The sequence below is a fragment of the Lithobates pipiens genome, unplaced genomic scaffold, assembly GCF_037356315.1.
Source record: "Lithobates pipiens isolate NorthernLeopardFrog02 unplaced genomic scaffold, aLitPip1_a1.2 Scaffold_13, whole genome shotgun sequence".
NCBI lineage: Eukaryota > Metazoa > Chordata > Amphibia > Anura > Ranidae > Lithobates > Lithobates pipiens.
The window spans coordinates 280,065,120-280,080,314 of record NW_027507718.1 but is presented as its reverse complement, the minus strand read 5'-3'; the positions used below and the strand labels follow the sequence as shown (position 1 = coordinate 280,080,314).

General features: G+C 40.4%; 1 protein-coding gene across 1 annotated transcript in view; it reads left to right on the top strand.

The window, feature by feature from the left end:
* The window catches only part of TBCK (TBC1 domain containing kinase), a 446,663-nt gene extending 432,177 nt beyond the window's left edge, over positions 1–14,486 (top strand). Inside the window, exon 26 of the mRNA XM_077476674.1 lies at positions 7,498–14,486. Within this exon, the coding sequence (XP_077332800.1) occupies positions 7,498–7,608 (111 nt within the window). The 3' untranslated portion in view covers positions 7,609–14,486. The remainder of the gene's footprint in view (positions 1–7,497) is intronic.
* Positions 14,487–15,195: the final 709 nt, after the last annotated feature.

Genomic DNA, 15,195 nt, shown 5'->3' with positions numbered 1-15,195 from the left:
CTGATGCTGAGGGGGAGGAAACGCAGATCTGTTTCTAGTATCTTCTAAACACACCACCCTCTCCTGCAGCAGTGATATTTACTAGAGAATAGGCCATGGATGTTTATCCTACAAGGTCAAGAGGTTTTTGGCTAGGCAACTACAAGCCTGGGATCCAGGTCCAATTTGAGCTATTACTGTATGCTCACCTTTACAATATATAATTAAGATAAATTAAAGAATAATTACAGGCATATATTATGCATAGTATGTATACATGTTGTAAAGCGCTGAACAAACTGTTGGCGCTATACACAACCTGTATAATAATAATATACACTTATCAGCCGTAACTTTATGACCATGCACCAATTATTGAGTAGCTCCCTTTTTGCTGGCATAAAAGACCCTTTTGCTGCCAAAACAGCCCAGGCCATTGGAAGCATGGATGCCACTAGACCTCTGAAGGATAGGCTGTGATTTATGGCACCAAGCCATCAGTAGCAGATCCTTGCTGGACTTTATAAAATGCAAAGCATTCTCTAAATGTTATCCATGCCAAGTGACCAATCTCCTATGGTCCCAATGTATTAGGGCAGCTGCTCAGCACCGGACTGGGAAGCAAGTGGAGATCACTGACGCAGTATTGTCTACTTCAGTGATTTCCACCTTCCAGGAGCATCATCCCTGTATATGGTATACATAGTTACATTGGTTTAAGCTGGACCAGTGTAACTGCAGTATGCATAATATAGCTATGCCTGGAATTATTCTTTAATTCTCAAAGCTTCTTCAAATATCTTCATTCAAGTGCAGTTCGTTCAGTTCCCTCTCATTGTTAAAGAAGTCTGTATCTTACAAAAAAATATATACTATATGATGCGTATATAGAGGCACATCTGCAACATTGTAAGTTTAACGAAAGCTAGTAACAAGGAATTAGAGCCAGGGTATCATAATTACTGTATGTTAGGACAGGTATTAATAAAGTGTGTATAGAAAAAAATAGCCTTATATATGTGACTAATCTGAGCCTTATATATGTGTCTGTCAGATAGTAAAATAAGCAATGAGGTTGGAAGAGGAGAACAATAATATGCTGCCACTTAAAAAAGACTGAACATTGGCTTGTACGGCACACAGCATTAACACCTTATCTACTTGTATAAAAATAGTTACAGATTTTTACGATTAGGACAAATGTCCTAGAAAATGCATGGCCTTCTGTCTATTTTCACACATCTGCATATTTGGCCTGTATCTCTGTAGTATGAATGATTTTTACAGAATAAAAGATGCAACATTGCCGGAGATTTTCTATGGTTACTATGCACAGCTGCGCCAGATTCTGTGTGCACCAGTTTTGGTAAATCTTCCCCACAGTGTGCAATGTTTGTGAATCATTTTTACACTTCTTCATTTTAAAGAGAAAAGTCCTTAGTCTCGTATCACTACAAAAACCTAATCATGATCCCCATAATTAAGCCCCATGGGCAGGACAAAACACATTGGAGGTGTGGCCTGTTTGGAGCCCAGGTTGAGACCGTTTTCACTTTTCACACACAGGTTTCTGTAGTGATGTGTGGCTAAGGACTTTTCTCTCCATCCCCACCTGCACTCCCACCGTTTTATCAGAAGAGAACCTGTTGAAGCCTCAAGCAGCACCGCAGTTCCACATGAGTTTATACGTCTTCATTTACCACAATACCCAGACACTGAGATAAGGTAATTTTCAGTTGTATTGGTTATCAATCCAATGTCGAATGACTACTGTCTGACTATGGTCTAGAAAACATATTCCACATGTTATTGTTCCTCTCTGTGATGAGACACAGTAGCAATGCTCTCCTCTCCTCCCCTCCTCTTCTCTTGCATCTCTATTGAACATAGATGCTTAGTTGAGCCAGATATTTGTAGATAGGATGGTACTGTCCAATCCTGGGTCTTGATGGTGGCTGGTTTGTGTGTGCACCTCCTGACAGCCTTGGTAGGTCATTTAAATGAACGTTCTTCTACAATCCGCAAGTAACCAGTTTTCCATCTATTGGTTATTTGTTTTATTTACACCTTTTCATGTATTGCTACCTGCAGAATTAACAGTCTAACAGTGACAAAGAAAATAAAAGTTAAACATAAAATACATTTTGTAAAATTGAAGATTATTCTGGTGATATAGATACAGTACTCCTTCCGTTTATATTGTCAGTGGTGTGCTGTCATAGCAGATTAGCTCAACCCTTACAAATAAAGACAGCAACAAGGAGTCACTCATCACACCTTTGCCTGCTTTTGTCATGAAATTGTCTTATTATGAGCTGTCACCTATAGTAGTTAGTGCTTCTTTGATCAATCAATTTTCTTGTCTGGAAACAATTAAGACATTAAGCAGAGTAATTGCTAGGTGCTTATCCTGAAAAATGCCTAGGCCTGGAGCAGATGTACACACAGGAATACCAAGTGCATTTTATCCTGAGAAGACTAACCAAATCTGAATGGTAGGCCTCATTATTTGGACTGCACAATGGTAAAACAGAGGAAATTCCAATGCAGACATGCTGACCTTATGCTGCTGGTGGAATTCTGTTACATATTCCCTTTTGCTTTGCGCTCCCATTTTTCCAAATTGCCCCTTTTGTTAATCTTAATTATTTTTTTTCTTTAATGTTTAAATATGTCGGCTTGAAGAAAATATTACTGATTATGAATTAAAGCAGGATAAATTAGGCGGAAAAGCTATGGTTCCATATGCAAATTATCTGTAGACAGATGATTTAGAACTTGTCTGCCACCAAGCAACTGATATGTGGGCCGCAACCAAGTTTCAGTGGTGCAAGATATTCATTTAGATCAGTGGTTCTCAACCTTCCTAGTGCCGTGACCCCTTGATAAAGTTTCCCAAGTGGTGAAGTCCCCTAACAGTAAAAATATTTTTGTAGCGTGGGTTGTCGGCACCCAAGGCAACACAAGTAATTTGTGTCCCTAACCCAAAGACATTTAGCGCTCTTTGAGTCCCTTCCACCCGTACCTTATTAAAACCCCTTCTGGTACATTTTAGAATGTACCACTCTTTCTCTTTGTTATCCTTTTATCTCTCTCTGTCCTAATTTTTTTTTTCCCATCCCTCTATCTGGCTGTCTTTCTTGTTTCTTGTTCTTTCTCTTATTCTTTCTCTCCCTTTTTAGGAATAAAAGTGACATTTTTTTTTTTTTTAAGAACAGTGTAAGAATAAAAGGTAAAATAAATAATAAAAACAAAAAAAATTTAAACGCACCCTGTCCTGCCAAACTCGCGCGCAGAAGCGAACGCATACGAGAGCAGCACCCACATATGAAAACTTTGTTTAAACCACATGTGAGGTATCGCCATGATCGGTAGAGCAAGAGCAATAATTCAACAACAAATCTCCAAAAGAGGCTCGGTCCTTAAGTGGTTAAAGGCTAGGTTTACCCTTGTGAATAAAAAATAATAAACACATTTTTTCTGGAAAAAAAAGGGCATTTAATATGTTTTTTTTCACAGGAGCCATCAGTGGATCGTGAATGCAATGTCAGGCCCTGCACACACTGCTCACAGCTCTGTTGTCCATACCTCTGTATGGACTTTCAGTTTCAGAGCTGTAAGCAGTGTGAATGGACCATGAATGTGCTCATAAGCACGCAAACAGTCCATTGAAACTGCAAGTCCATCTGCCACATGGCAGGCAGGACTTGTTCAAAGGAGCATTAAGGGCAACAAGATTAATTCCAAGGAGTAAAATGTTCCACAGAGCAACCAACGCTAATGCGTTTCTGTCAAAAAAAAGGATTTACTCATAGCTGGTAACCAGCTATGAGTAAGATAATCTTTTGACGGAAAAGCGTTAGGTCATCTTTTGATGGAAAAGGTAGATTATTAATTCACAGACTGCTGTGAATGAATACTGCGGTTCTGACATTTTCAAGATTTTACAACGGGTGTGGGGAGAGGACCCCTGTCTGCTGTCGCAGGGAGAGGCACTCTGGAGATGGAAAAGAGGGTAAATAGGGGCATGTTACACCATAAGATGGGTTAAAATTTAACATGCTCCTAAAGGTGAACGTATCCTTTAATATTTGTTCTGGCCAAGTCCAGTAGGAGGGTTGTGAGCAGGGGCGTAACTAGAAATCACAGGGCCCCATAGCAAAATGTTGTATGGCCCCCCCCCCACCCAGGGGCGGATCCAGATTCTAGTCTCGGGAGGGGCACTGATAGAAAATACTTTTATGGGGGCAATTTATTGGGGCAATGGCTGATGTTGGCGCTTCAATTATCACGGCACCATTTGTGTTATGGTGTCAGGATGATTGAAACACATTATTTCTATTATTGCATTGTTATAGAAAATTAAATAGTTCAACTCACCATAATGCAGAATCAGTGGGAGCCTCGAGTGTGTCACCTGCCACCAGATGCAGATTGTCACTTGTCACAAGTTGCGGATTGTCCACCTGCCACCCATTCTGGATTGTCCACTTGCCACGTGACCTGCTACACATTGCAAATCGTCCACTTTCCACGTCACCTGCCACACATTGGGGATTGTCCACTTGCCACGTCACCTGCCACACATTGCGGATTGTCCACTTGCCACGTGACCTGCCACCCATTGTGGATTGTCCACTTGCCACATCACCTGCCACTCATTTCAGATTGTCCACTTGCCACAAGTTGCAGATTGTCACTTGCCACACATTACAAATTGTCCACTTGCCATGTCACCTGCCACTCATTGTGGATTGTCCACTTGCCACGTCACCTGCCATACATTGTGGATTGTTCATTTGCCACGTCACCTGCCACCCATTGCGGATTGTCCATTTGCCACGTCACCTGCCACCCATTGCGGTTTGTCCACTTGCCACATGACCTGCCACACATTGCGGATTGTTCACTTGCCACGTCACCTGCCACCTATTGCGGATTGTCCATTTACCACGTTACCTGCCACAAGTTTCAGATTGTCCACTTGCCACGTCACCTGCCACACATTGCGGATTGTCCACTTGCCACGTCACCTGCCACACATTGCGGATTGTCCACTTGCCACGTCACCTGCCACACATTGTGGATTGTCCATTTGCCACGTCACCTGCCACCCATTGCGGTTTGTCCATTTGCCACGTTACCTGCCACCCACTGCGGATTGTCCATTTGCCATGTCACCTGCCACCCATTGCGGTTTGTCCACTTGCCACGTGACCTGCCACACATTGTGGATTGTTCACTTGCCACGTCACCTGCCACACATTGCGGATTGTCCATTTGCCACGTCACCTGCCACAAGTTTCAGATTGTCCCCTTGCCACGTCACATGCCACAAGTTTCAGATTGTCCCCTTGCCACGTCACCTGCCACACATTACGGATTTTCCACTTGCCATGTCACCTGCCATCCATTGCGGATTGTCCATTTGCCATGTCACCTGTCACACATTGCGGATTGTCACTTTCCTGTTAAAGTCGCTCTGTTTGCCAGTCTGAGTCAGGCAGCAGAGAGAGGATGTAATCTCTGCTGCCTGCACAGTGAGTGAGAGCGGAGCTGGCAGTTTGCAGGGCGGGCGCCGGGCGGTGAGAGATGATGTCATCTCTCTGCCCCGCCACCCGCTGATTGGCCACCCACTAAGCCTCCCTGCAGCTTCCCCAACAACCCCCCGCCGCCGCCGAGTCACCTGGCTGTGTCCGCTCGTACAGTCAGTGTGACTGTACGAGCGCCGAGCGGACAGGGAGCTCGGCGGCTCACCTGCCGCCCGCTCACCGGGCCCTCCTCAGCTGCGGGCCCCGTAGCGACCGCACGGGTCGCTATGGTGGTAGTTCCGCCACTGGTTGTGAGGTGTGTTAACTCACATATTTCTATGTTTTTTCCTTCTTCCCAAAATCTGCCAGGGCTTATCAATGACTGGCTCAAGTCTCTGTTTTCATGCTTTCTATTTTGTGCTCTGTTTTCTGAAGTCTATAATTGGTCATTCTGCAGCTTTAGGAAAACTGCAGTTCATTTTACTATGAACACACAGACATTTTTGACATCTCACAAAATTGGTTTAGCAAAGTTGGTGGACGATTAAATTTCACCCTAATGCATTACAGTAAAGAACAGATTACAAAAACATAACATACTCATAGGGTGTGATTGCTTTGTGACTTAACAAAGGGCAAAAGGCTAGATGCCCAACAGCTGCCTAAGCTCCATTCACTTAGATCCTGTGTCACTGTTCTACTGGCAAAACTGTTTGCACCTTCTGTAGATATTTATGAGCTAAACTGTAGCCAGTTTCTATATTGGCACTTATGAAGCAGTTACTTGCCTCTACATTGTACTTTTGACCTGTTAGTGACTGCCTTCATATTTTATTCCTTAATTCTTCATGCCTATACTGCGTGCAGTATGTTCATTTAGAATTGTATTAAAAAAAAAACATGTTTCTCCAGCATCCATTTACTTTCCACTTCTACTTTTTAACGTTACTGTTTATATTAAAACATTGTAGGATTACAAGGTGGACAATTTCAGTACACTACTGTTGCTGCATCAGTCAGACCATGCTTTTTCTGGCACTTTTTGTTTACAAGTTTAAATCAATATTTTTTGCTAGAAAATTACTTCTAACCCCCAAAATATTATACTTTAACAGAGACCCTAGGGAATAAAATGGTGGGTTTTGCAATTTTTTTTTTTATGCCACACGATATTTGCGCAGCGGTTTTTCAAATGCAGTTTTTGGGATGAAATTTTTAAAATACACCTTTTTTAAATTTGAATGCAAAATACACAATACATAACCCAATTTTTTGTAAAATATAAAAGATGATGTCACGCCGAGTAAATCTATACCGAACATGTCACACTTTAAAATTGTGCACGCCTGCACAACAGCGACAAATGATGTACATTTTACTATATAGGCGACACTTTAAAAGCCTTTACAGGTTAACACTTTAGATGTACAGGGGAATTACTGCCCATGATCTGACGTTCATGATGATACTTCACAGGTGTGGGACCATCATAGTTTGTGTGCGTTCAGGACCACCGCACGTATTTGCGTTTACGCTCTGGGGCAGAGTACTTTAATTTTTTTTTAATGTATTAATTTATATATGTATATTTTTTTACAATTACACTATTAAATTATTGATGTGGTTATTTAATTTGTAATTTGTTAACTGATACCTGTTGTAGTGCTCCTTTGTGGAGATCATATTTAGTTACTTGACAGCTAAACAGGTTGTTAGTGTAGTATGTTGGTTTGCTGCCACTGACATTCTACAGAGCTCTTCAGCTAAACAAAGCTAGCCTGAAAAACTTCTTTCATATTATAAGCAAGATGATTTGGACTTTGTACTTGGCGCCAAATCTTAATTACCTAGTCATTTGGGGTCTAAGCTGAAATGTTATATTGTGTTTTAACAGTGGAAGGTAAACCCTGAAATATATTCAATTTTCCCATTGTAATGCAGGTTGTATATTTCTCATAACTGCATTTTCATATTGTTTTTCTTCCAGTTTGCAGCACATCTTGTGAAACTGGGATATCCTCGAGTTTGTATTCTGGATGGTGGAATTAACAAGATGAAGCCAACTGGCCTGCTGACTGTCCCTTCTCCACAGATCTAAGCAAAACAAGCCAATACTTCTGAACATTACAGCATACCCACAAAGGGCTTAAAATGAGCTCTGCCCACCTATATGTTATTTCATGGCTTTGGAAAACCTATTCAGAAGTACCGCTAAAGTGTCTGTATACCAATGTGAAATGATCTACTATTAGATGATAGAGTTACATTGAAATTGCATTTATCATGCAATCTCAAATCTCTTGGCCTATAGAGACCCAGGGAACTTGTTATATTTGGGTCATGGAATCATGAATTTTTTTTGTTATATTGGCCTTTTAAAAGATCTGTAAATATATCTGCAGACAGCAATGTCTACACTGTTCAATCACAAATGACAGTCAAACAAGCACCATTAGCCAATTTATTGTTTAGGAATGGAGGATCAAGATAGGAAGTATGCTGTTTCCATCTAAAAGCACTGACTTGCAATATTTTCTTTTTATTTAAACAATGAAGATACACTTTGTATATTACAAATAACCTGATATGCGATTATGTTACCTGGTGCTGCTGGCGTAAGAAAAAAAGTAATCGTCATGATATAGATGGTAGCTGTTTAGTAGAAAATTATGGACAGAATTTTCAGAAACATCATCCGTTTGTGTTTTTTTAGGTGTAACCATTTCTGCCACATACATTGTGTAGGTATTGGTCAAGTATACTGAAGTCTTGGAAAAAAATTATATATTTAGATAATTTGAAGTGGGTTTGAAAAAAAGTGTGGGATGTTTAGCCATAGTGGTATACAAGTAACATATGAAGCACTTTATGTATACGTTCTGACTGGCTAATAATGAATTAAATTGAATTGAACTGGGTGTTATCCAAGCAAGATGGAGACACAAATAAGAGGGATTTATTGCCTGACTTTGATGTGAACAATGGCTAACTCCCTTCAGTTTGGCACTAAGCTGCACAAAGTGGGCCCGAAGGGGCCAGCGCAAATATTTCATCAAGGGTAAATCACTTCATTGTCCCAACAACATGGCTTCCTTTTCATATTTGTTCATGGATGAAAGGTCTGCATTATACACTGCATTCCAAATAACATGCTACACTTTTATAGTACCCTCCTGTTTAACTGCTTTGAGATGAATTTGTTTAGTTACACACCTAGTACCTAAAAGGGAAACATCATGTAAAGAGAACTAATTTTAGGGATTTTTTTTGCAGTCTTTGTATCAATTGGTTGGTTTTTGACCACTTCAGGCCCGGAAGGATTTACTCCCTTCCTGACCAAGCCAAACGTGTGGTGTTGTACCCAAAGAAAATATATGTCCTTTTTTCCCCACAAATGGATCTTTCTTTTGGTGGTATTTGATCACCTCTGCGTTTTTACTTTTTGCGCTATAAACAAAAGAAGAGGGACAATTTTGAAAAAAAAACACAATTTTGTTACTTTTTGCTATAATAAATATCCCAAATAAAAAAAAAGATGTCTTCTTTAGTTTAGGCTGATATATATTATTTTACAATTAGCTTATATTGATTGGTTTGTGCAAACATTATAGCATCTACAAAATAGGGGATAGATGGCATTTCTATTATTTTTATATTTTTTTTTTCTTTACTAGTAATGGTGGCGATCTGGGATTTTTATCGGGATTGCGGCAGACAGATCGGACACTTTTGACACATTTTTGAAACCTTTGACTTTTATACAGCAATCAGTGCTAAAAAAAAAATGCACTGATTACTGTATAAATGTCGCTGCCAGGGAAGGGGTTAACATTAGGGGGCAATCAAAGGGATGAGACTGACTTGGGGAGGAGACCGGTTTTTGTTCCTATATACTAGGAACAACAGATCAGTCTCCTCACCCCTGACAGAACGGGGATTTGTGTGTTTACACACACACAAATCCCCGTACTCGCTCTGTCTGGAGCGATCGCAGGTGCATCAGGCTCCTTAGGGATGCGGTGTGCACGCGCCCCCTATACTCCTACGGCTACGGCGATTCGCGCAGGAGTGCCATTCTGCCACTGCTAATCAGTGGGCAGTCGGCAAGTGGTTAATGATAATTTATTGGTATCTTATGGGTGTTTGCTAGAAGGTGAAAAAAATCTTTCTAAATACTAAAAATTTACATAAACAAAAAGAAAAACCCTTTCTTACTGCAACTCATTCATATTTATATAATCCAGTAGTTGCCACTGCACACATATCTAAAAGAAAATAGGCCCTGGTTCTCAGCAAAGCATGAAGTACATATAATCCAAGAGATAAAGTGGCACACACAAGGCTTGAAAAGTGAACATACAGTGATATCTGGTTTGTTATCCTTCCACAAAAAAAAAAATAACCCACAATTTTCTCTGAAAAAGTTTAAAAATTACAAAGTAATTGGCATTTCTCATTGTTTCATATTTAATAAAAATCAGACTTTGCTTTTGAAAATTGCATGGACAAAATGATGGTACATTTAAAGCTCACATCCAGGGAAAGGATTTTTTTTTTTTTCCATGAAGTGGGACTGCCTCCACACTGCAAAAGTTAGATGCTCGTTTAAGTCTAGGGGCCTACAGAAAGTACTGTAGTTTCACTTACTCGGTCCTCTGCTCCCCCCAATAGCTGATACTTTTCTTTACTCCACACACTCTGGAAGTGGATTTTCCCATGGCATTTTAACGCCAAATGCTGAGCTATGGGCACTGCATTGGGCTTGAAGACGTCAGGGGACCTGCGACCAGCAGAGCAAGGGAGAGAGGAGGCTTTCCAGGACCTGTCTTTACAGCTGGGATGAAGGCTGCAGGAGAGCAGGATCAGGTAAGTAAATAAAATTCTAGCCCCCTAGACCTAAACAAGCATTTAACCCTTACAGTGTGGGATCAGCACAGGAGCATTTTTCCTTTTCCTGGAACTCTGATTTAAGGAGGCACTACAAACAAGAGATTTCTGTAGCTCTTAATCAGTCTTTGGTACCTGTCAACAGGTAGTTTGGCACACTCTTCTAGAACACTGCGCCAGCTATCTCACATTTGAAGAGTGCCTTCCTCAGACTGCATATTTTAGCTCTCTACATTAGGTGTTCGATAGGATTCAGATCAGGAGCTCATAGAAGGCCATTTGAGAATAGTCCATTATTTGTTCTTAGCTCTTCATGGGTGCTTCTAGCTGTGTTTTAGATTCTGATGTTGGAGGACCCGTTTTTTGACACTATACAGCAAGGATCTCCAAACTATGCCCCTCCAGCTGTTGCGGAACTGCATATCCCATGAGGCATTGTAAAACTCTGTAATTCACAGACATGACTAGGCATGATGGGAATTGAAGTTTCTGAACAACTGGAGGGCCATAGTTAGAACACCCCTGCTATATACAGTATATTTCAGTATGGTGTTCTTTCCTTTAAAAGCTTTCGTTTTCATCTGTGAACATAGAGCTGATGTGACAAAAAGCTTCAGTTTTGTCTTTTCTGTCCAAAGCACATACTCCCAGTAGCATTGTGGCTTGTCAATATGCATTTCAGCAAATTCTAGTCTAGGCTTTTTTATGTTTTTCTTTCAACAGTAGAGTCTTCTTGCGTTCAGCCTTATTGCTCAAAAAAGGACAGGTACTAAAGAGTGACTACTTTCAGTAGTACAGTTAGTTTAAAATATCATTATGTTCTAATTATTTATAATCTTTTCTAGGAGTACCAACATATTTTTCCAGGATTTTTTAGAAATCCATTTGTACAACTGGGAATAATGTATCTTTTTCACACTTCCTTTGCTTTGCTCTATGACATACGAAAGGCATACAGTTAACAATGAGACAATTGCTTTACATTTCATCACTTTTTCAGGAGAAATGAAGCATGGATACCAACAAATTTGTCCACCTGTGTGGTTATTCACTGCCATGATGTGATACTTTCATGCTCTGCATGCACAAAATTAAACTCACATTTTCCTTACCTTAATGTGTTATCTGCAAAATTCCCCACATCCTAATCTACTCCCTAATCCCTAAATGCTTTCCTGACTGAGTCACAGATCCAGCGCTGTCCTGGCTGCAGCACTGCTCTCCTCTCTTCATGGTCTCACAGGAGACACTGAGAGCAGCGAGAGCCATAGAAGTGTGGGCATGGCTTACTAGTTGTGGATGCACACAGCCCAGCTCAGCACCCTGCATTGGTGCCCCTTTAGCACCCAACTTGCTAAGGGGGTTCCCAGAAGAAGGAGGAGCAGACATCACCTGGCGGGGGACTGAAAAAGAGGAGCTAAGGGACTGCTCTGAGCAATATTTTTAAACAGAGCAGGTAAGTATTGCAGATTTTTTATTTAAATAAAAAAAATAACCTTTACTATCACTTTAGTTTAGTTTTTATATCTTTATAGTAAACGAATTCTGTTTGTACAGATTCATTATTCCATTACAGTGCTGGACTACAGGCATATTTATATAGTTATCCGCCATTAACGTGGAAAAGTATTTGTAATGTCACAGAGTGTGTATCTTGGGGAAAAAAAACTCATTACTCTCTCTTTAAGATAAAACCATGTGTACTTTTACACTGTTCCGATAATTTTGAGTCGCTATGTTCATTTTAAATCAGAAAAATTATACACGTGGCATTCAAAGGTAACTTGTTAGGATGGACAAATGGAAGTTACCACTGCTGATCTGCTAAGTAGGTGTACAGGTTTAGAGGGGTTGTCCTGGTCCCCGCTTTCCCTCCTGCTAAATACCTGACCTAGAATAAGCATGCTCAGTAGCTAGTGAAGCCAGATCAATATGTCAGACCTGAAGCCTGCATTTTTAAAAACCATCAACATCATTCATTCCAAATCTCCTGCTATTTATAAGTGGAACTCCAGGGAAATCTGTTTGGTGCTGTATACAAACAAGTTACCTCCTAGTGGTGGTAATCCAGTTGTTGAGTTTTAAATTCCTAGTCTCACTCATGCAGGAATGTACAGGCAGTGCTATACTTCTGATGCTGGGGGGATGAGAGTCGCATACAGAAACATTATATTGTAAAATAATGGATCCATTTTTTTTTTCATTTTTATTCACTAAAAGCTGCTATATGGGACCCAGTTATATATCTTCACTATAACACAAACCGGCCAAGGGAAGTCCATGTACTGCCACCGTAACACAACGTTGCATACTGTATGCAGCTGATACTACCTACAGTTTATACAGCGCTGACAGTGACAACATCAATTAGTAAAGGAAATAGTCCATTTGGACCAGGTTGGCCTAAAAAAAACTATTTAAATTGAAAGTAAACCTGGGGTGGATCTTAAAGGAGTGCTGCTGATTGGACAGTGAGGGAGCAGCCAATCACGGATATTTCATCATTCTGCTTTCTCCTCCTGTCAAACACATTCAATGTCGGACATGGACTGCCCCTCCCACTCCCAGTCTTAGCCCTTGTACACACGGTCGGAGAATCAGTCGGAATGTGTCCTATCGGACCGCGTTGTCGAATAATCCGACTGTGTGTGGTATGCATCGGACTGATTCCGTCCGAATATCCATCCGACCCAATTTTCCAACATGTTGGAAATATTTCCCGACCAACTGGTTGGATCAGACATACTCCAATCATGTGTAGAGAATTTTGATCGGACCAAGTGCCACGCATGCTCAGATCAAATTCCTACATCAAAGCTATTGGCTACTAGCCTGAATGTAGTCCCATCGTAATGAAATTACGTCATCATGTTCTGAAAGATCGGATTTTTCGACAACTTTGTCCGACCGCGTGTATGCAACAGTTTCGGACAAGATCCGACGGACAAAATCCGACGGGCAAAATCCGACGGATTTGGTTGTGGAAATCTCCGACCGTGTGTACAGGGGCTTAGTCTTACTGTTTCTGTACAAAAGTATCAAAAAATAGGAAAATGTATGTTTTTATTTCTGTTATATGAAACAATATTTAACTTAAAGTGATATTAAAGTCTTGTTTTTTTGTTCTTTTTTTTAAATAACAAACGTTATACCTAACTGTTCTGTGCAGTGATTATACAAAGAGCAGCCCGGATCCTCCTGTTCTTGGGGTGTTCCTGGCCCCTCCCTCCTGCCAAGTGCCCCCAGAGTAAGCAGCTTCTGAGGGGGGCACCCAAGCAAGCTCACTCTCAAGCTACGGCTCTACGTGTCCATTCACACACAGGGTCGTGGATCAGCCCCTCCCCCACTCTCTTCTCATTGGCTAACTGCCTGTGATTGCCATCAGCAGGAGCTAATGGCTGCCTCAGGTTCTCGTGTACATTGCTGGATCGAGATGGGGCTCAGGTAAGTATCGGGGGTCTGCTGCAACCAGAAGGTTTTTTAAACCTTGAGCCTTAACAACCACTTGAACTGGATGCTCTGCCCAAACAAATCTTAGGTAGAAAGCAAAAGACTAATCACCATCATTGACTTTGGTCACTCTGCTGATGATTTTTCCTTCATTACTATCTTATCATGCCTTGTTATGCACTATGTGGACTTGGCCATCTTGGTAGAGCCAAGGTTTTCCTCTTCGTGACTTCAGGAAGGAGATTAGTGAAAAGAACAGTAGTGACATCATCAAATCCCACTCCAAATTTAATGAGACTAGCAGTCGGAGCAGTGGGGACTCATACAGTAGATATACTGAGGCTGTAGAGTACTGCTTGATCAATATTTCTAAATATCCCTATAACATAGCAAATCTTCACTTTTTGAGCTTACAATATATGAAGAGCTGTATCGACTTGTGTTTTTCATTTTAGCTTTAAACCCAATACTTTTTTAATGTTCTGTTCGATGGTCAGTTTGCTCACAGTACATCAGCATATTGTACAGGAAGCATATTCATAATAAGAATGAACAGCCTCTTATAAAACAATGTAATTGTCTACAGAGATTACTTGAATATGATGTTCTTTAATAAATTGGCTATATATGTCAGTAGAATTGTTTTTCTGTGTGCATTATTTCCTAAGATATAATGGTCGTATGTTGATACAAAGCATAGTATATCCTCTCATTAGATAAGTTACAGTAATGCAGGCATGCACAAGATCTCCTGAATTAAGTAGGTATTACGTTTCTTTCGAGAGAGTTGGAGGTAACCTGTTGCCAAGAGCTTGTAACATTTTTTTGAAGGTAAGTTTTATTAATGTTTTTAAAAGAATTGACAGAAAACTACACGTTGCAGAAGATTCAGTATAAATAAGAACATGTTGGTTCAGTATGTTATTGAAAAATCTAAATTACCACATTAAATGAAAATAAACTGAAAAAAGAACATTATGCTGCCTCTTCTTCTTTTCTTCAACAGTCCAACCGTTCATTTACATGTGCAATTACGTTTGCCAATCTGAAAAGTGAGTGAGTCTCTTTTTTTAGAGACGGAGAGGCGGCTCAAAGATGATCGTGTGCCTTACACATGGTTGTGGCACGGCACAGCAGCTTTGTTTACCAAACGCAACCTGTTGTATAAACTTTGCCATACTCTGACCACGGCAGCCTGTACTAACAAAGCTTGCTTAGGGCTCCACCTGCTAGCTGCAACTTGGATATATTCAGGTCCATCTTTTCCTGTTTGCAATATAAAATAATAATAATACATGTAATACACTTATTTAACATTTTTACTATACATTTTAAAGTACTAATAATA